This window comes from Hyla sarda, chromosome 1 (genome assembly GCF_029499605.1).
Source record: "Hyla sarda isolate aHylSar1 chromosome 1, aHylSar1.hap1, whole genome shotgun sequence".
In the NCBI taxonomy this organism is placed as follows: Eukaryota; Metazoa; Chordata; class Amphibia; order Anura; family Hylidae; genus Hyla; species Hyla sarda.
Window position 1 is genome coordinate 291,972,825 of NC_079189.1, and position 27,869 is coordinate 292,000,693.

At 43.3% G+C, this 27,869-nt stretch overlaps 1 protein-coding gene across 1 annotated transcript; it reads right to left on the reverse strand.

The window, feature by feature from the left end:
• Nucleotides 1-20,923: 20,923 nt before the first annotated feature.
• On the reverse strand, nt 20,924-27,751 carry LOC130267451 (cold-inducible RNA-binding protein B-like). Its single transcript, XM_056517299.1, has 7 exons — nt 27,594-27,751; nt 26,797-26,908; nt 24,482-24,588; nt 23,334-23,457; nt 23,123-23,213; nt 22,983-23,041; nt 20,924-22,744 (listed from the first exon to the last, which is right to left on the reverse strand). Exons 2-7 carry the CDS (start codon nt 26,900-26,902, stop codon nt 22,731-22,733), a joined length of 501 nt encoding a protein of 166 aa, XP_056373274.1. The 5' UTR covers nt 26,903-26,908; nt 27,594-27,751; the 3' UTR covers nt 20,924-22,730.
• Between the last annotated feature and the right edge of the window lie 118 nt (nt 27,752-27,869).

Here is a 27,869-nt window from a genome sequence, read left to right on the forward strand (position 1 = left end):
ATATTGAGGAAGGGATGAGATTTTATATTTCTTCATAAGCATTAATCTTATTTTGTTCCAGGAATGTATCTAATCCTGTTTTAAAGCTGTTAATTGTTCCTGCTGTGACCAGTTCCTGAGGTAGACTGTTCCATAAGTTCACAGTTCTCATGGTAAAGAAGGCGTGTCGCCCCTTGAGACTAAACTTTTTCTTCTCCAGACGGAGGGAGTGCCCCCTCGTCCTTTGGGGGGGTTTAACCTGGAACAGTTTTTCTCCATATTTTTTGTATGGGCCATTAATATACTTATATACGTTTATCATATCCCCCCTTAAACGTCTCTTCTCAAGACTAAACAATTGTAACTCCTTTAATCGCTCCTCATAGCTAAGATGTTCCATTCCCCATATTAGTTTAGTCGCGCGTCTCTGCACCCTTTCCAACTCCGCAGTGTCCCTTTTATGGACAGGTGCCCAAAACTGAACAGCATATTCCAGGTAAGGCCGTACCAATGCTTTATAAAGGGGGAGTATTATGTCCCTGTCCCTTGAGTCCATGCCTCTTTTGATACATGACAATATCCTGCCGGCTTTGGAAGCAGCAGCCTGACATTGCATGCTATTCTGTAGTCTGTGATCTACAAGTACACCCAGATCCTTCTCTACCAGTGACTCTGACAGTTTAATCCCCCCTAAGACATACGACGCATGCAGGTTATTAGTACCCAGATGCATAACTTTACATTTATCCACATTGAACCTCATTTGCCAAGTGGATGTCCAGACACTTAGTCTATCCAAGTCATCTTGTAACTTATGCACATCCTCTATAGACTGTACTGTGCTACAAAGCTTGGTGTCATCTGCAAAGATAGAAACAGAGCTGTTAATACCATCCTCTATATCATTAATAAATAAATTAAACAACAGCGGGCCCAGTACAGAACCTTGGGGTACACCACTAATAACCGGGGACCAATCAGAGTACGAATCATTGACCACCACTCTCTGGGTACGATCCATGAGCCAGTGTTCAATCCAGTTACAAACTAAAATTTCCAAACCCAAAGACCTTAACTTACCTGTCAGACGTCTGTGAGGGACAGTATCAAATGCTTTAGCAAAATCCAGAAACACTATATCCACAGCCATTCCTCTGTCAAGGCTTCTACTCACCTCTTCATAAAAGCAAATTAGATTGGTTTGACAACTTCTATCCTTAGTAAACCCATGCTGGCTATCACTTATAATACAATTATCCCCTATGTATTCCTGTATGTAATCCCTTATAAGTCCTTCAAACAATTTACCCACAATGCACGTTAGACTTACCGGTCTATAATTGCCTGGCGATGACCTAGAGCCCTTTTTGAAGATTGGCACCACATTCGCCTTGCGCCAGTCCCTTGGCACAATACCAGACACCAGAGAATCTCTAAATATCATGAACAGGGGTACAGATATTACTGAACTTACCTCTCTAAGAACTCTTGGGTGTAGTCCATCCGGTCCTGGGGATTTGCTTACATTTATATCACTTAACTTACCTTGTACCATATCTACATTAAGCCAGTTCAGTACATTACATGATGTGTTACCAGCACTGACCTGGCCAATGTCAGCTCCTTCTTCCATAGTGTATACAGAACTAAAGAACCCATTCAGTAGCTCCGCCTTCTCTTGATCGCCTGTGACAACCTCCCCATTATCACTATTAAGGGGTCCTACATGCTCTGTCCTTGTTTTTTTTGCATTTATATGTCTAAAAAAATATTTAGGATTAGTTTTGCTTTCTTTGGCCACCTGTCTCTCATTTTGAATTTTTGCTATTTTTATTACATTTTTACAGATTTTATTAAGCTCCTTGTACTGTTTAAATGTTATAGCTGACCCATCAGATTTGTAATTTTTGAAGGCTATTTTTTTGTTGTTTATTGCTCTTTTAACATCATGTGTCAGCCATGTAGGATTTAGTTTTAATCGTTTATATTTGTTCCCCTTTGGTATATATTTAGCTGTATAGTTATTTAGAGTTGATTTAAAGATGTCCCATTTACCTTCTGTATCAGTATTTGACAACACCTCCCCCCAGTCTATGTCCTGTAGTGCAGATCTCAGCCCAGGGAAATTTGCCTTTTTAAAGTTATATGTTTTTGCCTTCCCCGCCTGTCTTTGTTTTCTACATTTTAAGTCAAAAGTAACTATATTGTGGTCGCTATTCCCAAGGTTTTCCCGCACAGTTACATTACCAACCAGCTCTGCGTTGTTGGAAATGATCAGATCCAACAAGGCATCACTTCTTGTTGGGTCCTCCACAAACTGGCCCATAAAATTATCCTGCAATAAATTTAGGAATTGTCGCCCCTTTGTAGTTTTAGCCAACCCCGGACCCCAATCTATATCTGGATAGTTAAAATCTCCCATTATTACCACTGTACCTGCCCGGGCGGCCCTCTCTATTTGTTTATGAAGCTGAACTTCTATCTCTTCAGTGATATTAGGGGGTCTGTAGATTACCCCAAATATTATTTTTTCAGTATTTCCCTCCTTTTGTAATTCTACCCACAGTGATTCCACCTCCTCAGAATCATCACACACTATGGCATCGTTCACACTGACTTTCATACCACTTCTTACATACAGACAGACTCCACCACCTTTTCTGTTCATTCTATCCTTGCGAAACAATGTAAACCCCTGCAGATTGACAGCCCAGTCATGCGAGGAGTCCAGCCATGTCTCAGTGACCCCAACTATATCAATATGTTCCTCCAGTATCAAGGCCTCAAGCTCCCCCATTTTATTTGCTAGGCTTCTGGCATTTGTGAACATACACTTTACATTTCCATCCTTTATGTTATTGGGGTTAATGGGATTCAAGGGTGTAAGTTTTATTTTCCTATGAAGCTTATTCCTATTAACTATTCTAACCCCTCCCTCCGCTCCACCCCCAGGTACATTTATAATTCCCACCTCTCTATCTACACTATCTTCCCCCTCTTTGCTGTAGGTTCCCTCCCCCCAAGTCCCTAGTTTAAACACTCCTCCACCCTTCTAGCCATCTTCTCCCCAAGCAAAGCTGCACCCTCCCCATTGAGGTGCAGCCCGTCCCTACGGTAGAGCCGGTAACCGACAGCGAAGTCAGCCCAGTTCTCCATGAACCCAAACCCTTCCTTCCTACACCAGCTTCTGAGCCACTTGTTTACCTCCCTGATCTCCCGCTGCCTCTCTGGTGCGGCTCGTGGTACTGGTAGTATTTCAGAAAAGACTACCTTGGAGGTCCTTGCCTTAAGCTTGCGGCCTAAGTCACTGAAATCATTTTTAAGGACACTCCACCTACCTCTTACTTTGTCATTGGTGCCAATATGTACCATGACTGCTGGGTCCTCTCCAGCCCCGCCCAACAACCTGTCAACCCGATCCGCGATGTGCCGAACTCGTTAACCAGGCAGACAACACACTGTTCGGCGATCCCGGTCTTTGTGACAGATTGCCCTGTCTGTCCCCCTAATAATTGAGTCCCCCACCACTAGTACCTGTCTGGCCTGCCCTGTACTCCTCCCTCCCTCCTTACTGGAGCAGACACCCCCCTGGCGGTCAGAGGTGGTATCCTGCTGCAGTTCTCCTAGCTCTGTAATGGCATCCCCCTCATCTGCCAAGCGGGCAAACTTGTTGGGGTGTGCCAGTTCAGGACTAGCATCCCTGACACTTTTTCCCCTACCCCTCTTTCTAACTGTAACCCAGCTAACTGCCTGACTGTCCTGCAACTCCGTCCCACTGTCCTCCCCCACCTCTACTCCCGAGAGTGCCTGCTCAGTGAGCAGGAGACTCCTCTCCATGTTGTTAATGCTTCTCATTGTTGCCAGTCGCCCCTCTAGATGCAGGATCTGGGCTTCCAAACGGACAACTAGCACACATCTCGCACAACAATATGCACCCTCAAACTGTTGTTCAAGGATTGCATACATTGAACAGGATGTACATTGGACTGCATGGTGTGACATTTATGTTTCCAAACGGGTTAAAACGTTTATGTTTCCTTACAATATTTAATTCATATTTCCATATGGCATGTCATACTATTGTTCACCATATGGTACAACACGCTTATGTTCCATACGTGGTATACGCTCAGGTTTCCAGACGTTATTATACGCTTATGTGTCTATACGGCATAACACGTGGTGTTATATACGATTAATGCGATCAATTTCCATATAGCTTACACATACACCCGTAGGCTTCCATACGGTATTACACGCTTATCGGGCTATAGTATAACTGGATCATGTTTTCACACTGTGGTAAGCATAGATGTCTATGGTAATTGTGTTTAGACATGTGTTACTGAGTCTTGTTGCCATAATAAGGGAACGCATACCTACGTCATTTTGCTTATTACCATAGCATTGACTACGGCACATGCGCTACATAAGTTCGAGCATTCTTCGTATACGTTACTACTTGCATGACGCGATGCTTATCTGCCCATTCGTTTCGGGTACCCAGTAAATGTCTCCATACACGTACATTTATTTTAAGCAGGTTACCTTAGTCCTGAGTCTACGTTTATGAATAGGTCAGGTTACGTTACCATACCACCGTTATAGGTTTCTACTTCAAGCTATCTTACTTTGCATACGGTAGTCACACGCTTACGTCATTGATGCGGGTATGACACTACGTGCTAGGCATAGTGCTTATTTTCTCACACGTTTTGGGTACCTAGCAGGTCACTCCATACTCATTCGCTAATGTCTTCTCAATTTTAGCATTAGTGGTGTTAGTTATCATGATTTTGGCGAGTTATGCTATCATGTTTACCCCATGAGTTAGCATGGTTACACTAGTGTCACATGGAAGTCAGGGCCTCGCAGGTAAATTAGTAGGGAATATGCACTAGTTTCTTCTAGTTCTCGGTTTTCGGTGTTGATAGGTTGTCACTCTAGTTGTGGGCTTGCATCAACTTTTTCACTCGTTACATGCAGCATTTGGTTTAGCTTTGTCGGGGTGTTAGCTTGGTAAGTGGTCTTAGTACGAGTTACTCAGCTTTGGAGTTGATCAGTTACACCGCAGCTATGATTCATAGGTATGGTATTATTAGTTAGGATAGGCACGTATGATCATCATGTATGGGTTCTCAAAGCTTGGTTATGTAGGCACCGTTAGCATTGAGTCTGGCATTAAGTCAGGTTTCATTAGTCTCCGCTTTGTGGTATTCTTTCAAGGTAATCACAGTGCACGAATCTTACACATAATGGTCATATCCATCATGCACATAGGCGCATTATCAACCATTTTGGATCATGTCACGTTCACAGGTTGTGGATATTCTCAGCCTGCCTGCCACATCTGCAGGGGAATACATCATTTGGGCTATTGTTTCGGACACGTTTTCCTGAGCAATAGCAGCAGGACACATAGAGGAGTATATACCTGACATGCCTGACACGTTCTCAGGGGGATATACTACATTGTTATTGTTGCTGACACGTTTTCAGAGCAATAACATCACTACACATAGGCAGCTGTATACCTGTTATGCCTGTCACGTTCTCAGGTGGGATGCACTGCATAGTCGTATGTTCTGAGACGTTTGCAGGATACGACTGCCATACCGGCATTAAAGTGATCATTTACAGGTGACATATTCTCACATGGTAACATGGTTCAGTTAGTTGTTTTCTCCCATAGTTATGGTTGTTGATTTAGGGAATAGTTTGTTGTATCGGCAGTATGCGTCTGTAATGTTCCATGTCTCATGCCACTTGGGTTTCTTTCTACGGTTGCCCTACGGTTTGTCAGGTTTGGCCCATAATCCTGGAAACTGCATACTAGGTTTTACTGAGAGTGGGTCATGAGGTACAGTAGGATAGGGAGCTGTTTGGTCAGTCCATTCAGCAAGTTCAGGTGGCAAATATGCACGTGGTGTCTAGATGGTAGCTATAGCTTCTGGTGAGGTAAATGTCATTATAGGGATGTCCGCAGTACTAATGGATACTCGCTGAGGGGGTTGGGACCATGGCCTGAAGGCTGGGCCGGCAGCTCAGGCTCTGGTATCACTTAAGGGCATATTATATACTACTCCCCTAGGCATGCTGTTTTTGCACTCTTAAGGTGTACCCCCGACGATGGCCCGGGCACACCTCTGCCGCAGATTAGGTAAGGTAGGTTATGTCTGGTATTCTTGTTACAGGATAGGAAGTAGTGTTAAAGTTACATCATGGTATGTTAGGTTAGGTAGGCGTACATTCCATATGCACTGAAAGGCCCTGACCATATGTTAAAGGTTGAATGACAACCTGGGTTTATGGGAGGGGCCTGGGTGGTATAAATACCAGTATGTGCAGGCTCAGGTGCACGTTGGACGTCACGCTGTCCCACCCATCAGCCCTCCCTCTTTTTTCAAGTCTTCCTTCAGCCTCATTCAGGGTATGCCCTCTTAAGGTGTACCCCCGACGGCGGCCCGGGCACACCTCTGCCGCAGATTGGGTAAGGCTGGGTCCACACTACGTTTTGTCCCATACGGGAGCGCATACGGCAGGGGGGAGCTAAAAGCTCGCGCTCCCGTATGTTACCGTATGCGCTCCCGTATGTCATTCATTTCAATGAGCCGACCGGAGTGAAACGTTCGGTCCGGTCGGCTCATTTTTGCGCCGTATGCGCTTTTACAACCGGACCTAAAACTGTGGTCAACCACGGTTTTAGGTCCGGTTGTAAAAGCGCATACGGCGCAAAAATGAGCTGACCGGACCGAACGTTTCACTCCGGTCGGCTCATTGAAATGAATGACATACGGGAGAGCATACGGTAACATACGGGAGCGCGAGCTTTTAGCTCCCCCCTGCCGTATGCGCTCCCGTATGGGACAAAACGTAGTGTGGACCCAGCCTAAGGTAGGTTATGTCTGGTATTCTTGTTACAGGATAGGAAGTAGTGTTAAAATTACATCATGGTATGTTAGGTTAGGTAGGCGTACGTTCCATACGCACTGAAAGGCCCTGACCATAAATATATATTTATGTGTATATATGGGTATATATATGTTCGTGTATGTGTGTGTGTATACTTACATATGTAATGTATCAATATATTTTAGTAGTCTTACCGTCGTGGTGCGGTCTTCGGTTTTTGGTTGTGCAGTAAGGTTAGGTTAATCTTAGGTCGCTATGGGCGTTTTTGTCACGCTGGTAGCATTTATGCTGTATACACGCTCGTGGCATTTATGCTGTACATACGCTCGTTGCATTCATACTGTACACACGCTCGTAGGAGTTATACTGTACACACGCTCGTAGGATTTATACTGTACACACGGTCGTAGGATTATACTGTACACACGGTCGTAGGATTTATACTGTACACACGGTCGTAGCATTTACACTGTAAACACAGTCGTAGCATTTTATACTGTACAAGCTCGTAGCATTTCATACTGTATACATGTTTGGGGGAAGAAAAAGTTATATAGTTGTTCTGTGCACAGGTTCCTATAATTTATTCTACGCATACAGTTTTATGGTTGTTCTGTGCACATGCTAGTATAATCTATTCCATGCATACAGGGATATAGTTTTGTGCATACGTTCCCATGATTTATTCCTCGCGTACGGTTATATAGTTGTTTTGTGCACACGTTCCTATCATTATTCTATGCGTACAGTTATATAGGGGTTTTATGCACATGCTCCTAGCATTTATTCTAAGCTTTCTGTCATTAGTGTTGAGTGGCATAGGCCATATTTGAATTTGTGAATATTAGCAAATATATGGACGAATATTCGTCATATATTCGCATATTCGTAATATTCTAAAATTAACATATGCGAAAATTAGCATATACAAAAATTTGCATAAAATTCGCACGCCAGTCTCACACAGTAGTATTAGAGCCTTCTTTACACCACACAAGCTGGAAGCAGAGAGGGGTGATCACTGTGATGTGTACTGTGAAAAAAAAAAAAATATGCGATATTCGCCAATAAAATTTGCATTGCGAATATTCGTGAGCAACACTATCTGTCATATAGTGGTTCTGTAACTTCCTATATTTTACATTGCACGAATCCCTCAACATACGATGGATTCGCAAACGATGGGTCGTTTGAAACTAATTACCATCGTATTTTGAGGGACCACTGTACTTTATTAACCCCTAAAGGACGCAGCCCTTTTTGGCAAATCTGACCACTGTCACTTTATATATTAATAACTCTGGGATGCTTTTACCTATCATTCTGATTCCGAAATAAATTTTTCATGACATATTCTACTTTAACATAGTGGTAATTTTTTGTCGTTACTTGCATCCTTTCTTGGTGAAAAATCCAAAAATGTTATGAAAATTGTGCATTTTTCTAACTTTGAAACTCTCTGCTTGAAAGGTAAATGGACATTCCAAATAAATTATATATTGATTCACATATACAATATGTCGACTTTATGTTTGCATCATAAGGTTGAAATGTTTTTAATTTTTGAAGACATTAGAGGACTTCAAAGTTTAGCATCAATTTTCCAATTTTTCTGGAAAATTTCAAAATCAGAATTTTTCAGGGACCAGTTCAATTTGAACAGCAGTAAGCTTCCGAAATAGCCGATCGGATCCACTGAGAAATGGTGTCCTTTGAAGCAGGCTGTCCTCTACAGCGACCTTCTGTAAGAACAAAAAAGGAGTCACACTGTCGAAAAGAAGTGACTGAGAGGTAGGTCCGAACAGCCCTCACCACATCCAGTTTGTGGAGCAAACGTTCTTTGGGATGAGATAGAGCCGAACTTAAGGACAGGAGGACGATGTCCTCATTGAGATGAAAAACAGAAACAACCTTAGGTAAAAAGGACGGAACCAGACAAAAAATAACTTTGTCCTGGTGGATGACCAGGAAGGGAGAACGGCAAGAGAGAACTGCCAGCTCTGAAACTCTCCTGATAGAGGTAATTGCAATAAGGAACGTCACCTTCCAGGAAAGGAGGCGAAGAGGAACCTCCCTGAGAGGTTCGAAGGGAGTACCCTGCAGGGCACCAAGAACTAAGTTCAAGTCCCAAGGGGGTGTAGGGGATCTGTAATGAGGGGCCGCGTGGGCCACTCCCTGAAGAAAAGTCCAGATATGGGGATCGGACGCTAGAGTACGTTGAAAGAGAATGGAAAGGGCCGGGACCTTACCCTTAAGGGAGCTGAGAGCTGTTGTTCTAGCCCCGACTGCAAAAAGGATAGAAGTCGAGGGAGAGAGAAAGTAACTGGAGAAAAAGAGTGGAATTCACACCAACTAAAATAAAACTGCCAACTACGGTGGTAAATCTTCGCAGAAGAGGGCTTGCGTGCTCTGATCATAGTATGAATGCCTTGGGAAGAGAAACCTCGAGCCCTCAGAACCGCGGTCTCAACCGCCACGCCGTCAAATGCAGTGACAGTAAATTGGGGTCGCATAGGGGACCTTGAGAGAGAAGGCCTGGACGAAGAGGGAGGCGCAGCGGCACGTTGTCCAGTAGTCGGACCACGCCCTCCTGGGCCAGTCCAAAGCCAAGAGAACAGCAGGAACGCTCTCTGCTTTGAGCTTCCTCAGGACCCCAGGAAGCAGAGGAAGAGGAGGGTAAAGATAGGGTAGGGCAAAATCCGACCAAGGGATCACCAGGGCATCCACGGAAAGAGCCAAGTGATCCCGGGACTTCGCCACAAAGTGAGGAACCTTCTGGTTGTGGCGAGACGCGACTAAGTCCACGTCCGGAGTGCCCCAGAGGTTGCAGATCTCTGCAAACACCTCGGGATGAAGAGACCACTCTCGGCGTCCGGCTGAGGATCGGCTGAGTAAGTCCGCTTCCCAGTTGTTCACTCCCAGAATGTGAATTGCTGAGATGGCGGGAACTCTGAGCTCCGCCCAGAGAAGAATGTTGGACACTTCGGCCATCGTCGCCATGCTGCGAGTGCCGCCCTGGCGATTGATATACGCCACAGCAGTGGAGTTGTTCGACTGGACACGAACAGGACAGTCCCGAAGAAGGATCTCCCAATGGCACAGGCAAATATAGATTGCCCTCTGTTCCAATATGTTAATGGGGAAATGGGCATCTCGGGAGACTAAAGGCCCTGGACTGTCCGGTCCCTGAAAACACCTCCCCAGCCCAAAAGACTGTCATCCATTGTGACGACTTGCCAACGGAGGGGCAGAAAGGAGTGCCCCTGTAAAAGCAGGGGGGAATGAAGCCACCACAGAAGGGGCTGGCAAGACCTCTGAGGAAGAATGATCCTGCGATCGAGAGATAACGGTGATCTGTCCCACAGGGATAGAAGCGCAAGTTGAAGAGGACGGTAATGAAACTGGGCAAACGGAACGCCCTCCATGGCCGCCACCATCCGACCCAGGACCTCCATGGAAAAGCAAATGGAAACTGGAACAATGTTCTGAAGCATCCGAACTTCTGAGAAGAGTCAGCCGCTTGACTGGCGGAAGCCGAATCCGGTGGAAACCGGGTCAAACTGGAGTCCCAGGAAAATTAGAGACTGGATGGAAGCGAGGTAGGACTTGTCCCGATTGACCATCCAGCCGAAACGAGACAAGGCCTGAAGGGTGAGACGGAGACTCTCCAGATTCTGGGTCCTGGTTGGAGCCTTGATCAGGAGGTCGTCCAGGTACAGAATCACTGAGGCACCCCTCGACCGTAACAGGGCATTCACAGGTGCTTGGACTTTGGTGAAGCCCCTCGGAGCAGTGGCCAGACCGAAGGGAAGGGCCACAAACTGAAAATGGCCTTCTGGAACTGCAAAGCGGAGATACCGCTGATGTCCTGGAAAAATTGGAATGTAGAGGTAGGCATCCCGGATGTCCACTGAGGAAAGAAACTCTCCTTGATCTATGGACGCCACTACCGAACGGAGAGACTCCATGCGGAAATGGTGGAGATGTTGGTTAAGGCACTTCAGATCCAGGATCGGGCGAACGGAACCCCCTTTCTTGGGGACCACGAAGAGGTTGGAATAAAAACCCAGAAAACGCTCCTTGGGAGGAACAGGGACAATTACTCCCTGAATGAGAAGGCACTGGAGCGCACCACAAAAGGCCCTTGCCAGAGAGGGGGACCGGGAACGAAAAAAGCCATCCGTTGGAAAAGATGCAAACTCGATCCGGTATCTGTTGGATATAACGTCCCTGACTCTGGACCCCCTATTGGAACCAAACGCCTGGAAGGACTGAAAGGAGGTCGACTTTTGACGGGAAGTGGTACTGCGAGCCTTATTTTGAGGTAACAAGGAACTTTTACCACCTGTCACCTCTGAGATAATTTCATCTAGGCACTTACCAAACAGTCAAGAACCTGTAAAAGGAAGCTCCGTCAGAGATTAGAAGCAGCATCCACGTCCCAGGCCTTGAGGACATGGATCGACGAAGAGCCACCAGGTTGCCTGTGGTAAAGGCCGCACAACGGGCCGACTGCATGGAAGCAGAACACAAAAAGTCTCCAGCCCTGGAGAGTTGGTGAGCTAAGCCAGCCAATTCCTCCGTGGGGGATCCAGAAAGAATACCCTGGCAGAGTTGAAAAACCCAGACTGAAAGGGCTTTTGACACCCAGGCAGAAGCAAACGCAGGAAGAAAGGAAGAGCCTGCTGCTTCAAAGGCGAGTTTTGCCAGAGTCTCTACTCTCTTGTCCACGGGATCTTTGAAGGAAGCTGCATCTGCCAATGGCAGGGTAGTTGCTTTTGATAGGTGGAAGACTGGTGGATCCACTGTTGGAGGAGAGGTCCACTGAGCAATAAGGTCCTTGACGAAGGGAAATTGCGCTTGAACCTTCTTAGTTTCTTGAAACCGCTTGTTAGGATGCTTCCAGGCAGACTCCAGCAAGGCTTCAAATTCAGCATGAGAGCTGAAAACTTTGGGTGCAGGTCGGCAACGGTGAAAGGAAACTTCTGGAGCTACTTTCGAAGTTCCTGGTTCCTCTAGATCAGGGGTCCTCAAACTTTTTAAACAGGGGGCCAGTTCTCTGTCCCTCAGTCCGTTGGAGGGCTGGACTATAGTTTAAAAAAAAAAAGATCTAGACTAGCTGATGCACACTTGCATCACTTGTTACGACTAGCAGTGACAAATATGGAACCAAACATTGACCATCTCATTAGCCAAAAGCAGGCCCATAGTTCCTATTGAAATATTGGTAAGTTTGTTGATTTACCTTTACTTGTTCTTCATTTTAAATATTGTATTTGTTCCCATTTTATTTGTTCACTTCAAAATAAGATATATGCAGTGTGCATAGGAATTATTTTTTTTTAACTATAGTCATGGTGTAAATGCTCATTGCACCCCTAGTCGTAACAACTGATGCAAGTGTGCATCAGTTAGTCTAGATATGATATGATTGGAGATTTCAAATGTTTCATTCTGGAAAAAGTCTGTTCACAGACATAAGTGCTGCCAAAGATGGTTGCCATTTTGAGTGCATGGTTCCTGAGATGAGGATATGTCTCAGAGGGGAGAGATGCATAGAAATTATGAAGGCTGCTTGACTTGAATGCGTCTTTCAGAGTCAATTTTGCAGTTCAGCCAGTACCATTTGGTAAATTGTATCCACATTTTCAATGTCAATAGAAAATGGGCTATGGAAAAGCTGTATGTCCTGTTCATGGAGATGAAATTCTTCAAATCTACTTTAGAATGCCTTTTGCAATTTTTCCAGTGAATCCACACGTTTTGTTCGGGAATGCAACCAATGGATTTTCCGCTAACAGGTTTTGAGGTGGGAAGATGGCAGATTTCCTCCTTCACTTGTTTGATGAGGAGGCCTAATTTTACTTCAAATGCTTTGACATGTGATAGCATATCACAGATGAGCTTCCCCTTTCCTTGAAGTTGCACATTGAAACTGTTGAGTAACTCTGTTACATCTGTCAGAAAGGCAAGGTGCCATTTCCATTCTCCATCATTAAGCTCTGGTTTTTTGAAAGCAGAAAAGCTGTAATCTGTGGAAGTATGTCATAGAAATGTTTCAAAACTCTCCTTCGACTCAGCCAACAGACTTCTATGTGGTACAGAACATCTTCATAGTCAGCATTTAGCTCAGACAGAAATTCCTGAAATTGTCTGTGGTTTAGTGCATGAGCTTTAACGAAGGTAACACAAGATACCACAATTTTCATAAGAGTCCCACTTCAGTGATTTGCTACACAGTGCTTGTTGGTGGATGAGGTAGTGTATGGCTATTGGATGAGAATGGTTGTTTGTCCATCTCTTGGTTAATGCGAGCAATTACTCCTTTCTTAGACCCCACTATGCTAGGAGCACCATCAGTTGTCACACTGGCTAGTTTAGCCCAGTTCAGCTCCAAACCATTCAGTTTGGCAAACCTTTTCATAGATATTCTTCACTGTAGTTGTTCCTTTGATGCTTTGCAGTGCAGCAAGCTCTTCTATGACATTGAAATGGTCATTCTTCCCACTAATAAAAATTTGAAGTTGTGCAGAATCACGAACATCATTTGTTTCGAGTGCCAAGGAAAAATAGCAACGTTCTCTGGTTGAAATTTGCAAATGCTGGAGCAAATTGTCTCCCATTTCTTCAATTCTCCGAGTAATTGTAGGTCCTGACAGACCCACTGTACTAAATAAATCAACCTTCTCTGGACACATCTCTTTGGTAACAGAAAGAATGCAATAACAAATTCTCCCTCCATAAATGGTCTGCCAGTGCACGATATTAGCTTGCCAACTTGAAAACTTGCTCGCAGTGATTAAATATTTAGCTGCTTCTGCTTCACAGAAGGATTTTGCCGAGTTGTCAATGTATTTTTCAGTTTTAGTATTTTATCTTTTCTCACTTCTCCGACCAAACAATCATATTTATCTTTATGTTGAGTTTTATAATGTCGACGCAAATTGGATTCTTTGAACACAGACACTATATTCTGGCATATCAGACACAAAGCTCTTTCCTTGTACTGTATAAAAAAAGTAATCATAAGTCTACTGTTCTTTGAATATCCTAGTCAATTTTTCTCTTTTTTGATATTGTTTCCTAGGAATTCCAAATTGCTATTAGTCAGTGCTACAAAAACAATACACCAGCAATAACTTTGCCCAGAGACATACAGAATGCGCTGCCCATCAATGCAGTCTGATTGGTGCAACTCCACTTTTACCCCAGGCTCACACTGGTGCCCTCTAACAGAGGGTCCTACCCAAACTATATAGGGGGCTCCATATAATTTGGATAGGCCCCGTTAAATGTTGGCCCCATAGTTGTGGTAGGCAAAACACTGTGCCCTTCACATATAGCAATAATGCCCCATCCTGTGCCCCCCACATAATTATGACCTGTTCTGTGCCAAACATAGTAATAAAGTCCATCTTGTTCCCCTCACATAATGCCCTTTGTCCTGTGCCCCTAACACGCCACCAGCATTTTAATAAAAAAAAATAAGATGTTTCTCATTTTCCCATCCAACTTTGTCAAACATCTGTGGGGTGTTAAGGCTCACTATACCCCTTGTTACGTTCGGTGTGGGGTGTAGTTTTTCGAAATTGGATCACGTGGGTATTTATTTTTTTGCATTTATGTAAGAACTGCTGTAAAATCAGCCTGCCCTGTGCAAATAACCAATTTAGGCCTCAAATGTACATAATGCGCTCACTCCTGAGCCTTGTATGTCCAGAGCATTTTTCTGTACTCAGGAGAAATTGTGTTACAAATTTTGGGGGTCTTTTTTTCCCCTTTTACCTCTTGTGAAAATGAGAAGCATGGGCCAACACCAGCATAGTGTAAAAAAAAAAAGAATTTATCCACTAAAAAGCTGGTGACAACCAACTTTTCCTTTTCATAAGAGGTAAAAGGAGGAAAATCCTCCCAAAAATTGTAGCGCAATTGCTCCCGAGTACCAAAATACCCCATATGTGGCCCTAAACCGTTTCCTTGAAATACAACAGGGCTCCAAAGTGAGAGCGCCATGTGTATTTGAGGACTAAATTAGGGATTGCATAGGGGTGGACATAGGTATATTCTACGCCAGTGATTACCAAACAGGGTGCCTCCAGCTGTTGCTAAACTCCCAGCATGCCTGGACACTCAGTGGCTGTCCAGAAATGCTGGGAGTTTTGCAAAAGCTGGAGGCTCCATTTTGGAAACACTGCTGTATGATACGTTTTTCATTTTTATTGGAGGGAGACAATAAAGGGTAAAACACTACATATTCACCCCCTTACACTATGTGTTATTGTAGTGTTTTTAGGGTACATTAGCACTGGCGGGAGTTTATGGTGAGTTTCACACTAGGAATTTGTACTGCAGCGGAAAATTTGTCACAGATCAAACTTGAAGCAGGAAACTCACCAAAACCTCCAGCTGTTTCAAAACTACAACTCCCAGCATGTACTGATTGTCTAAGGGCATGCTGGGAGATGTAGTTATGCAACAGCTGGAGGTACGCAACTACAATTCCCAGTGTGCCAAGACAGCTGTTTGAGTGTGCTGGGAGTTGTAGTTTTGCAAGATCAAGGGCCACGGTTTAGAGACCACTGCACAGTTATCGCCAGACTGTAGACTTCCAGCTGTTGCAAAACTGCAAATCCCAGCATGTCCAAACAGTTGTCTGGGCATGCTGGAAGTTGGTTTTGCAACATCTTGAGGGCTATTGTTTGGAGAGAACTTCCAACTGTAGACCTCCAGATATTGCTAGGTAACACCACAGCGGCCTCCGTAGAACCGCACCGCCGTCCTCTGCCGCAGGTAACACCACAGCGGCCTCCGTAGAACCGCACCGCCGTCCTCTGCCACCGATGGTAAGTGGACCTCCTGTGCCGGTTCCCCAGAGCGGGGGAACTGAACCTTTAACACACACCACACCACACCCCCCCCCCCCCCCCCCGGTCCTATTGCAGCTCAAAATCACAAATACAAGAAATAATCTATGTTTAGGTATTAAAGGAAAAACAATTTGAACTTTGAGTAAACTTTATTGGAAACAGCAAATATATCTGGATTCTGTCGTCTAGATTCGCAATATCACTGTCTTCTGCTCAGTAAGATTCCTCCATTAAAGTAATTACACAAACCAGATTCTTAAAAGCTCATTTACAGCAATAACTCGAAGTTCACTCATCTGATGTGCACCTATGGATTTAAAAAACATTGTTAGTGCACCAATAGTTAAACTCTGTTATATAGCCTTTATGTTGCAATGGTAGATCTATATATGACTTTCTGCCAAATCCACTGTTGTCTGTTTCAACAAAGACAAGAACCATTTTTTTTTTTAACCCGTGCAGGCAAAAAATAAAATATTTCCTCTGTACACGTGTTCAGAAAAGACTGTATTTAACTTTCTTTAACCTCAAGGACAAAAATGTGCACCCTTGTCCCATTCACCTTCTATGCTGCGCACTGGAGCAGAGCACCCGTCATAGCAGGATGGTCACAGCAGCTATCAGCCGCTAGGCCCTGTAGCTAATGCCGGACATCACCGATCGAGGTGATGCCTGCCATTAAGCCTTTAGATGCCTCAAAGTTCATCAAGGGAAAACAAACAAAACAATCCTGGCTGATCAGGTCACCACGGTTTCACCACAGTAATCCCAATCACCTGAGATGAAGGCGGGAAGGCCATAACCTGCCTCCAAGGTGTCCGATCACAGTGCTCAGATGCTCCAGTCAGTCATGGCAGGCAGGAGCAATTGAGCACTGATAATACTGACCAATGTTATACTATGGCATAGCATTGTTCAGTATATGCAATCTAATGATTGCATGTTATATAGTCTACCTATGGGGACAAATAGTGTAAAAAAAAAAAAAAGTTAAGACAATGTGATTTAACCCCTTCCCTAATAAAATTTCAAAACACCCTTTTTCCTTTAAAAAACAAAAAAAAAGGGGATTAACACCCCCCCCAAACATGTGGTATTGCTGCATGCGTAAATGTTTTATTAACATTTTTAGTTTGGCAACAGTCAATGGCATCTGTATAATAAAAATAAAAATGCCCAAGTCCAAACTGCCATATTTTTGGTTACTTTATATAGTATATATCCTTCTGAAGATACTGTATCCTGTACTGCACTCAATACTCCCAAGTGATTGGTATTGCTAGTACACCACCAAGCTACTACTACTTACTAAGAAGAGCATGGCACAGACTAAAAACATGCTCATTCTTTTGGTGGAATCCACTAAGAAAATGCATTGCAGCCTATGGAAATTTCCGGACTGTTCTAGGACTGGCAGAAAATGAAAGTTTGCACAATGTCTCTTCAGGAACAATTTTGCAAATCTTGCCATGTGAACATACCCTTGAGGTCAAGCAGGTTGGTGGCAGCATCATGCTGTGGGGGTGTTTTTCCTCAACACTGACCAAAGTACAGACATTCTTAACCTTAATCCGTTCAGGACACAGGACGTATGTGTATGCCCTCGCATCCTGGTACAAAAGGATGCAGAAAGTAAACCCTGGTCCAGTTACCAGTGTTTGAAGCATGCTCACGAGCTTAGCATGCTTCAAACCCTGTGGGTCCTGACTGCTGTCAGGACCCAGGGTTAATGCCAGGCATCACCGATCGAGCTGAAGCCCAGTATTAACTCTTTAGATGCCATGATCAAAGTTGGTCGCAGCATCTAAAAATGCTGGGTTAACGTGCTGATAACTGATGTCCTGATCAGCTAAGAGGACAGCCCCTACTTGTCTCCTTGCCATCCAATAGGTGCTCTGAAGCTCCCAGGCAGGCTTGAGCAGCTGAGCACTGATAACACTGTTCAATGCTATTCCATAGCATTAACAGTGTACCAATCGAAAGATTGTATGGTATAGCCTGCCCCTCATGAAGTCACGCCCCCTCCCATAGACTTGCATTGAAGGGGTTATGTCGTCATGAGGGGTAGGGCTATTAAGTCCCGAGCTCCCAGCTCTGGGAAGTTTGTTCCAAATGCTGAACAGTGGAGTACCCCTTTAAGAACATATGCAGAAGATACCTAAATCCAAGTTTACAAAACTTGTGACATTATACCCAAGACGAGGCTATAATTGCTGCCAAAGGTGCTTCAACCAAGTACTTCATAAAAGGTTCTGAATACTTATGTCCATGCAATATTTTAGTTTTTTCACATTCACAAAATGTAGTTTCTTTATTATGGGGTATTGAGTGCAGAATAATGGGTCAAAACCTTTAAGCACAAGGCTTCAACCTACAGGAAGATAAGGACCAGACTTGGGGCATGTCCAGACTTATCTTGTTCTGAGGGATAAGATGCCTTGTCTTGAAGAGCAACAGTGGCTTAACCACATCCCATTCAAAACAAAACTCAATTGAGTTAAGGTGTATGTATGGTGGAATAGTGTCTAGCTTTAAAGTAAACTTCAAAACAGCTGGCTATAAACACCTACCTTGCAATTCTAAAAAAATCTTTCAGACATTACAGCCAAAGCTGTAGAGCAACAGTAGTGTTTAATGAGGGGTCATCGGTTTTTCAGCATCATCCTGGAAAACAAAACGTTAAATTGGTAAGCTTAGAAGGAAACTAGTTTGGTTAACATTACTAATGGGCATTTTTATTTTGACTCTAGTCTACTGGATGGCTGTGCACCAGTTTGAGTGGCACGAGAGTGTAGGAAAAAAAATAATATAAAATAAAATTTAATTAAAGGGAAGGGAAAAGAGTAAAAGTAACAGTTTGCCATTATATTCTAGGCAATAGGCAGTAGCCAAAGTGTCAGATTTCCAGCATAGTATCAGATACCATTTAAGCTATTTGGAGTTTTCACAAGCACAACACTAACTCAAGAGGATGTGGACATGAGCAAAAGAGTTACCTCGAAATACCGGACTAATTCCACAACTGAACTAGCCAAGAGCAGATTTCGTCAGGCTTCACAGGATGCACAACACTTGACTTCTCCAAGGAAACTGTAGAGTCTGTATTCTAGCAGGAGATTCTCAGAAGGCAATACAATTGTACTAACATTTTTAACCCCACTCTACAGAGAATCTAAACTAAAACTTCAGCTGTTATAGGTAGAAACCCATTCTCTTGGTTTAAATCAGGCCAAATAGCCTTAACATTAAACCTACTTCTGCAGCTCTCCTGGCTCTATGCTCAGCCAGATACAAATAACCCATATCCAGGCAAACCATGACTGCAAGTATATAAAAATCTAAACTAAACCCAAAGTTGAATGGGTCACCTGGTGTGCATGCATTATATAACACAAAATATATATTTTGTGCGTTATCTAATATGCACGCTAGGTGACCCAACTTTGTTTAGGGTTTCAGAACAAGTGATTGGCCGACATGTGACTACTAAATACTACAAGGCAACAAAAAGGTTGGGAGTTTTTTTTTTTTTAAACTTTACCATGCTGCCAAAGCTACTTCTCACTTGGTCCTCGTAGCCTCCAGGATCAGTGCTCCGATGTCTGCTGTCCAATTACTGGTCAGAGTGTCACTCAGATCGCTGGCTAAAGCGAGACACTGTTCTTAGTAATTCAACAGCAATGTGACACTTAGTACCTGGTTTTGATGAACTATACTTTCTGATGCTGAGGCCCAACATGTATATTGCGGCTCAGCCAGTCACTGGTTGCAGAAAGGTTCCACCTCAGCCCATTAATGGCCGAGTGGCACTCTGTGGCACTAGCAAGTGGAGCACAGCAGCTACTGGGGACTGAGGAAGATTTATCAAAACCTGTCCAGAGGAGAAGTTGCTGAGTTGCCCATAACCAATCAGATTGGTTCTTTCATTTTTCAGAAATGAAATAAGTGATTGATTAGTTGTGGGCAACTCAGCAACTTTTCCTATAGACAAGTTCAGTGGAGCACAGCAGCTACCGGGAACACTAGAAAAAAAATATATATATTAAAAATATTCTAGTGTCCCCGGTAGCTGCTGTGCTCCACTTGTGGGGGCACTGTATTTGTGTGGAGATTATATAAACATTGGGGGAGATTAAAACCTGTGCAAAGGAAAAGTTGCCCATAGCAACCAATCAGATCACTTTTTTTAACAAGGCCTCTACAAAATGAAAGAAGTGATCTGATTGGTTGCTATGGGCAACTTTTCCTTCACACAGGTTTTGATAAATCTCCCTCATTGTCTACAGTCCCCAGTAGCTTCTGTGCTAAACTTGATAGTGTGGGGCTCAACACAGATTACCACTCAGCCAATCATGGGCTAAGGTGGAACCCTTCTGCAACCAGTTACTGGCTGAACCGCAATATGCATGTTGGGCCTCAGGATCAGAAAGTATAGTTCATCAAAACAAAGTGCTCAGTGACACATTGCTGTTGAATTACTAAGAACAGTGTCCCGCCTTAGCCAGCAATCTGAGTGGCACTCTAACATAATGGGCCCCGGCACCAAGAATTGGACAGCAGACACTGGAGCACTGATCCTGGAGTCTATGAGGACCAAGTGAGACGTAGCTTTGGCAGCATTGTAAAGTTTGAAAAAAAAAAAAAAAAAAAAAAAACAACCAGATAATCCCTTTGTTGCCTTGTAGTATTTGTCACATGTCAGCCTATCACTGGTTCTTGCCTTCTATAGGCGTTGATACTGTTGAAAATGCTTGAAGGTGCTCTAACTCCAAAAGCAGTAAATAGTTGCACAGAAACAAGAGAATTCCTCCCCATTAACCCAATGTGGCAGCCCCCAGGCAATTCACAGGATGTAATGGGTGTTTTCAGTGAACCCCATTTTTGTAGGCTGACATTTATGGGGTATTTCTTTAATAACCGTGGCTGAGACAGCTCAGTTTTTAAGTGGCTGGCTCGGGATGTAAGCCATACAAGTGGTAAATGAATTTGATCTTTCAGCAAAGGGCTCAAATGCCACTTCTATAATATATTTGTAAATTAAAATTTGAGTACTGCTGAAGACTTTAAAGGGTTATCCAGGCCTAGAAAACGAGGATCTGTGCTCAGATTGTTGGTGGTATCGCAACTCTGTTCCATTGAAAGGAATAAAGCAAAGTATTGTGATGTTTTTGCAAAAAATAAATAAAAAAAAAGCTGTTTCTATTCCTGGATCACCCCTTTCAGTGCCACTTATTACATTCTAGCAACATGTCTGACGAGTTAACTGATCAGTGGGGTTCAGCATCTGGGACCCTCACCAGACTTATGTGCACACAGATGTGGTCATGTTTAAATTCTCCAAAATGGAGTTGAGAGTGGGACAGGGCAAAGAAAAGAACATATGCTCTAGTTAAAGGTATTAGAAGAAAGGTCAAACCCTACCCATCAGCTATTATATTGCAAAGAAACATTACAATGACCCATAAAAGTGAATCTGTTATCTGTTTTATGCTGCTGAACACACATTGGGGAGATCAAAACATGTGCAGGGGACGTTGACCAATTGTTCATAGCAACCAATAAGCTTGCTTTTATTAATTTTTTTAAAAGCCTATAAAATAAAAGCAATCTGATTGGTTGCTATGGACTTTTCCATTGCGCAGGTTTTGATAAATCTCCCCCATTATGATTCACTTGTGTCAGTGAACTTGTGGTTTAAAAAACAAATAAAATTGCCAGGCCCAAGTATTTACTGCGAGTATTTCCTGCAGCTGCCCTGCCAGCTTCGAGTGACACTTTCCCTATCTGTAGAAAAGGAGTCATTCCGGGCTGGCAGGGCAGAGCGCAGTTGCTAGGAACTGTCCAAACAAGCAGAGTTGGCTTAGTCTCCGCTTGTTAAAACTTTGCGTTCAGATACCCTGCTTCCTTTACCCGTTTAATGCCTGACTGCCGTTTGGCCATCATAAGACAGGTGACCAGTTTCCTTTAACCTCAACTTGAGGTGGTTTGTGGTCCAGGAGGTGGTTCTCTGATAGTCCCTGCACTTTCTACATATCAATATATTGATGTTTAAATGCTTCCAAAAATCTAGTTGAAAAGGTTTCCCGAAAGGAAAGTTTGAGGCCCCTTTACATGTTAATACTACTGCTAAACTAATCAACCTTTAGTGGTAATCAATGACCAATGTCAATTGTCCTATGCAAATGTAGTGACCTCGGAACTTGAATGCAAAAACAGCCAAGCCACCTAACTGTATAACATCTACCTAACCAGTGTTGTGCAGAAGGTAAAATGTCAAGAGCGGCATTTCTTTTCAGATGGTCTTTTAATAGGCTTCGTGAAGCCAAATGAAAGTAAAAAAAAAAAAAACAAATTCTTGAGAACACAAGCTTTTCATTTCTTTCAGTAAAAAACAAAACAAAAAAAAAAAACAATGACAATATAAACAAACATTTTCAAGAACTTCTTGTGATATTAAGAAATTAGATTTTTCTCTTTAGATATATCAAGGAGGTCTAGCGGTTATTTACAATGCACCCATGCTGTACCCTGCCTTGTTATACCGAAAGATTCTTTCAGAGTTAAGCTTCAGGGCCTCAGTCCCCTTCACTATATACAGAAAATAATGTGATCAAACAGATCTTAATACAGAATAGAGCTCATAGATTAACAGACAGTTTTGCTTAGGAACAGCAAGACTATTCCTTTAGTAAAACTAGTCTGTCACCAAGGCAAGTATCTGCCAAATTAAAATTGCAATAAGGAGCTCCCATCTGAGCAGCCCAATAGATCAGAAAATCTATAACATTAGAACCAATGTACAGTCTTAATGTTACAACTGTTCCATGTACTACCAGCGAGGCTGTCAGAATAATGTAACAAATTGGTATAAAAAGTGAACACAATCAAATAGACTACATATTAACTGTTCTGCGAAGCTCCAAAAATCTTTATAAATACAGCCACTGGAAGGATGATCTTGAGTCAGGAGTTTTAGTCGTGTGAAGCTGAGAACAAGAAGCAGGCACAGTTGTAAAGTCACTTGAAGCATAGGTCAGAACATAACACCCACTACACTAGATGTCAAAACCCACCCATGTAGGACAACTAAACCACCACTATGTATGTATGTATGTATCAGATTTTCAGGCAACCCTATAATTCATAAATGGGCAACAGAAGACCACAGCCATAACTTAGCCCATCAAGACACCACACCCCAAACCCTTTGACCAAATTACTTACAATAGTTGTCTCTGTAGGATCCACTTGATCGGTCACCATATCCCCCTTGACTCCTTCCACTAAGAATAGAAAAAGTGTTACTAGACAATCAAAGCCTGTAATAGATTTAGCTAAGTGACCTATATTCATTCTCCTCTTACCTGCCATAATAATCTCTGGATCCACCACTGCCACCATAACCTCCACTCCTGCTTTCAAACCGACCGCCTCCATAGCCTCTGTCTCCACCACCTTAAAAAGACAAACATGTTAAAGCCAAAGTTAGTACTTTATAAATGCACAAAGAGATCAACCTAAGCAAACAGAAGGGTCAGAAAAAGTGATTGCCCTTGGAAACATCCAATTACATACCACGTCCTCCACGGCCACCACGGTAAAATCCTCGTCCTCCAGATGATCCTCCTCTGTAACCTCCACGTCTGTCACCTGAAGATTTGCCAGCCTGATCAACACGAATCTGTCTTCCATCAACAGACTAAAAAAATAAAAAAATAAAGGACTCATCAGCATTCTAGGATTAAATGATACATTCCTTGCTTATGTGCTTTTGGGTTCACACCCCCCCTGCCTCCTGTCCTGCTATTCCCCTTTCATTGCTGCTAAACTGACCATACTAACAAACGGATGCCATTAAGTGACATCCTGTTGCATGAGTTTTTAATCTGTTTATTTTCAGTTATTGTCTGGCTACTTCCTGGTTCCTCACACCTCTGAGCATGCTCAGAAGTAATAACTGATCAAACACGATTGGAAATAAGTGCAAACGGAGACATATTTAACATTGAAGTCTATGGGTAACAGATTGAAAAATGGACGAGCCCTTAAAGGGGTACTCCGCCCCTAGACATCTTATCCCCTATCCAAAAGGATAGAGGATAAGATCGCCGGGGTCCCGCTGCTGCCGCACCCCGCTATCATTACTGCACAGAGCAAGATCACTCTGCACGTAACGACAGGCAATACAGGGACTGGAGCATCGTTGCGTCACGGCTCCGCCCCTTGTGGGGTGTGGTGGTAGTCACGCCCCCTGCCACTTGCATTAAGGGGATGGGCCATGACGTCACGCTGCTCCGGCCCCTGTATCGCCCGTCATTACGCACAGAGCGAACTCGCTCTGTGCAGTAATGATTGAGGAGTGCTGCATCGGCGATCCCCGGAGTCCCCGGCAGCGCGGCGATCTAACATCTTATCCCCTATCCTTTGGATAGGAGATAAGATGCCAGGGGCGGAGTACCCCTTTAATATTCGTTTCTATTGTTATTGTTGACTGGAGAAAATACTGCATGCAACATATTTTCCCAGTCCCAAAAAAATAAGAGGGAACAGGAAGCAAACTGGGATTTTACAGCATTTATATCCATTTTAAAATCAAACGGATTTATAATTGCCAAATGTTAGTGTACTAGAATATTTAGTTTAATATATAAAAAAATCCTGCTAGGAGAATCTAAATCACTTGTTTAAGGCAATACTTAGTGTCCTTTTCTTTAGAGCCTCACCTTTCCATTCATTGCTTCCATGGCATCCTTTGCGTCTTCTGGGTTTTCAAATGTAACAAACCCAAAGCCCCTAGACCTTTGTGTCTCACGGTCCTTCACAACCACCACTGGAAGATGTAAAGGGAAAAACAAAAGTTAGCTAACATAAAGACCACAAATAACTTCAAGTTTGTATCACTAATAAGTGTGAAGATGATTATGCTACTATATATTAGGCTACTTATATTAAATCCCCTTAAAGGACCACAGGCTTTAAGTTTTTGCACTAATTTTTCGTTTTTGCACTTTAACTGGAAAAAAAAAAAGCCATTTTGGGGGCTCCAATTCTACACAGTGCACTTTTCAGTAAAAATGTTCATAGCCGCAGCCAGCACAGGACGTGAAGTTATCCATCCGACTACCTCAGCAATGGATGCCTGCACAGCCAAATGATGTGTGGGCATGCTGGGAGTTGTAGTTTTGCAACAGTAGGAGGAACACAGTCTGAAGCAACTCTGCTGCAAGTCTGAGTTTTACCAATCATAAGCCTCCATCTGTTGCAAAACTACAACTGGAAGGATATGTGGGCATACTGGGAGCTGTAGTTTTGCAAAGCTGTAAGCACACAGTGTGTATAGCATAAAGCCAGAAAGGAAAGGGTTACAGATGCTCACTACTGAGACCATTGACTGAGGAAAGTGAGGGGGAAGGAGTGGTTATCACCTGAGAAGGGACCCACCCCCTGCTTCTGGCCGACAACATTAAAGGGGTACTCCGGCGGTTAGAGCTGCCATGCCCCCTCCCCTAGCATTGAGGGGGCGGAGCATGACATTACAATAATTCGGCCCAGTGATAGTGATCGACAGTAATCAGACCCGGAGCGAACACGCTCCGGGACTGATTTTAACTGGGTGCGGCATGCAAGATCACGGGGGTCCCCAGCGACAGAGTACCCCTTTAAGGTAATTCAGAAATAAATCTAATTCAGAGAGAAAGATGGGTCATAGACAAAAATTATGTACACGATCAGGATGAGATTCTGAGCAACGCAAATTTTGTTTATTGGGTGGTGGTCTGACAGGTACATTTTAATAGGCCATACTGTAACCACTGAAGTTAAGTGTACATCCTAGTGTGGAGGTACTTTGCACACCAGGACGTACATTTATGCCCTGTACATGACCGCGAACAACGGAGCGGTGCTCGCATCATGCACTGCAGGTCCTGGCTGATAGCAGCAGCTAGGGACTCACCGGTAATGGCTGACATCAGCGATCATGTCGGTATCCGCCGTTAACCTTTCAGATGCCGTTATCAATACAGATCATAGCATCTATGGCAACACGCATGTTTAAATAGACAATCGGATCACCTGTATCGCTGCCCCGGCCGTCTCCTGCTCTGGTCTGAGACCAGAAGATGACCGATAATACTGATCAGTGCTATGTCCTATGCATAGCACTGACCAGTATTCGCAATACAGTGATTGCCAAAGAGTCTGGGGACATAACAAAAGTTTAAACATTAAATTTTTTTTAAAGTGAAAAATCCCCCCCCCCCCCAAGTGTAAAACATTTTTTTGCGATTAGTGTCCAAACAATTTTATGGTAATGATCCCATATATTGAATGGCGTAAACGTGAAAAATAAGTCAAAAATTTTATTCCCCAAAATATTTCATAAAAAGTTAGTTTTAATAAGCAAATGTATAAAAAAAAATACAGATCACGTCGCAAAATAAATGAGCCACCATACTGCGCTGTAGCCGGAAAAATGAAAAAAGTTATAGGTGGTCAAAATAGGGCAATTTTAAACATACTAGGGCAATTTTAAACATACTAATCTTGTACATAAAGTTACTTTTAAAACAGTACAATAATTAGTATGTAATCATGGTATCATTTTAATCATATTAACCCAAAGAAAACATGTGTTTTTTTCCATTAAGTGTACAGTGTGAAAACAAAAACCTTCAAAATTTGCAGTTGTGGTTTACATTTATACTTCCTACCAAAAAAAAAATAAAAAAATAAAAAAAAAAGTCATTCTAGATTTGCTGTACATTTTATGTAAAAATGAGGGTTTCATTACAAAGAACAATTAGTTAAGCCAAAAAAAATAAAAAAAATTTAAAAAGCCCTCATGGCTTTGTAGATTAAAGTATAAAAAAAAATTGCATAATTCTCCTTTGGTAGGGGTTTACGGGCTCCCAGTCAGTGAGGTAACTGCCCCTACTGCAGCAGAGCAAACCTCAACAACCACATGTAGTGAAGGAGGGAACAAAGGAGGACAGCCATATTATAGCAGCATTAGTCATGTAGCTTGTAGAGAACTTACCCTCACTTATTTGTCCGTACTTGCCGAACACCTGCTCCAAATTCTGTTCTTCGGTATCGAAGCTCAGACCCCCGACAAAAAGCTTTCCTTCATCTGAAGAAGACATGATGAGCTGCGTGGAACAGGAGAGTTCGGGTTAAGACACAGCTGACAGGATTACAAAATGGCGTCTGCCGGCTGAATGGCGCCATAAGCACGCGGCTACAACAAAGACACCAAGATGGCGCCTCCGCCCAGGAAACCGCAGGGACACGGTGGGCAGCCTGAAGCGCGGCTCACACACCTCATGGCTATTCATTCACGAACCATTACACAGGCAGATAAACATGCATAACATCTAATAGGAATCTACTCAATAGAATAAAACATTACTACAAAGAAACCAAGAGGGCGCCTCCGCCCAGGAAACAGCAGGGACACGGTGGGCAGCCTGAAGCGCGGCTCACACACAACCTCATGGCTCGCTATTCACAAACCATTACACAGGCAGATAAACATGCACAACATCTAATAGGAATCTACTCAATAGAATAAAACATTACTACAAAGAAACCAAGATGGCGCCTCCGCCCAGGAAACAGCAGGGACACGGTCGGCAGCCTGAAGGCTCACACCTCACAAACTGAGCCAAGAAAACTGCATGGCTCGCTATTCACAAAACATTACACAGGCCGACAAACATGCACAACAGCTTATAGGAATCTGCTAAAATACAACTGTCCGAATTTATGAACGACACGCACACAACAACTACAAAAAAAGAGATAATCTGGCGGCATAGAGTGGCTTTTCCTCACCTTTTAGGTCTCCTTTGTGCTGACAAGACAGTAACCTTAGGAGCTGCAATTCAGAGTGCGCAACTGCTTCGCCTCTCGCTCTTATATACTGTTCGGTGTCCCCGCCCACTTCATTAGAATTCAGTTACGTGTCGGACTGTACCAAGTACCGCTCAAGGGTGCGCAATTCTCTACCAGGAGCGGTTTAGTTAGACCATGTGGCGGGAATAGATCTTGGAGGCTGTATTAACATGGAAAAATGTATAAAACGTCTTTGTAGCCGCAATAATATTAAGA

Excerpts from the sequence above, each read along its gene's own strand:
- LOC130267451 (XM_056517299.1), bottom strand. The coding sequence starts at position 26,902 with ATGTCTTCTTCAGATGAAGGAAAGCTTTTTGTCGGGGGTCTGAGCTTC. Across the intron at positions 23,458-24,481 it reads TGGAAGCAATGAATGGAAAG|TCTGTTGATGGAAGACAGAT; the intron begins GTGAGGCTCTAA and ends TTATTTTTTTAG. Across the intron at positions 23,214-23,333 it reads TGGTGGCCGTGGAGGACGTG|GTGGTGGAGACAGAGGCTAT; the intron begins GTATGTAATTGG and ends TGTCTTTTTAAG.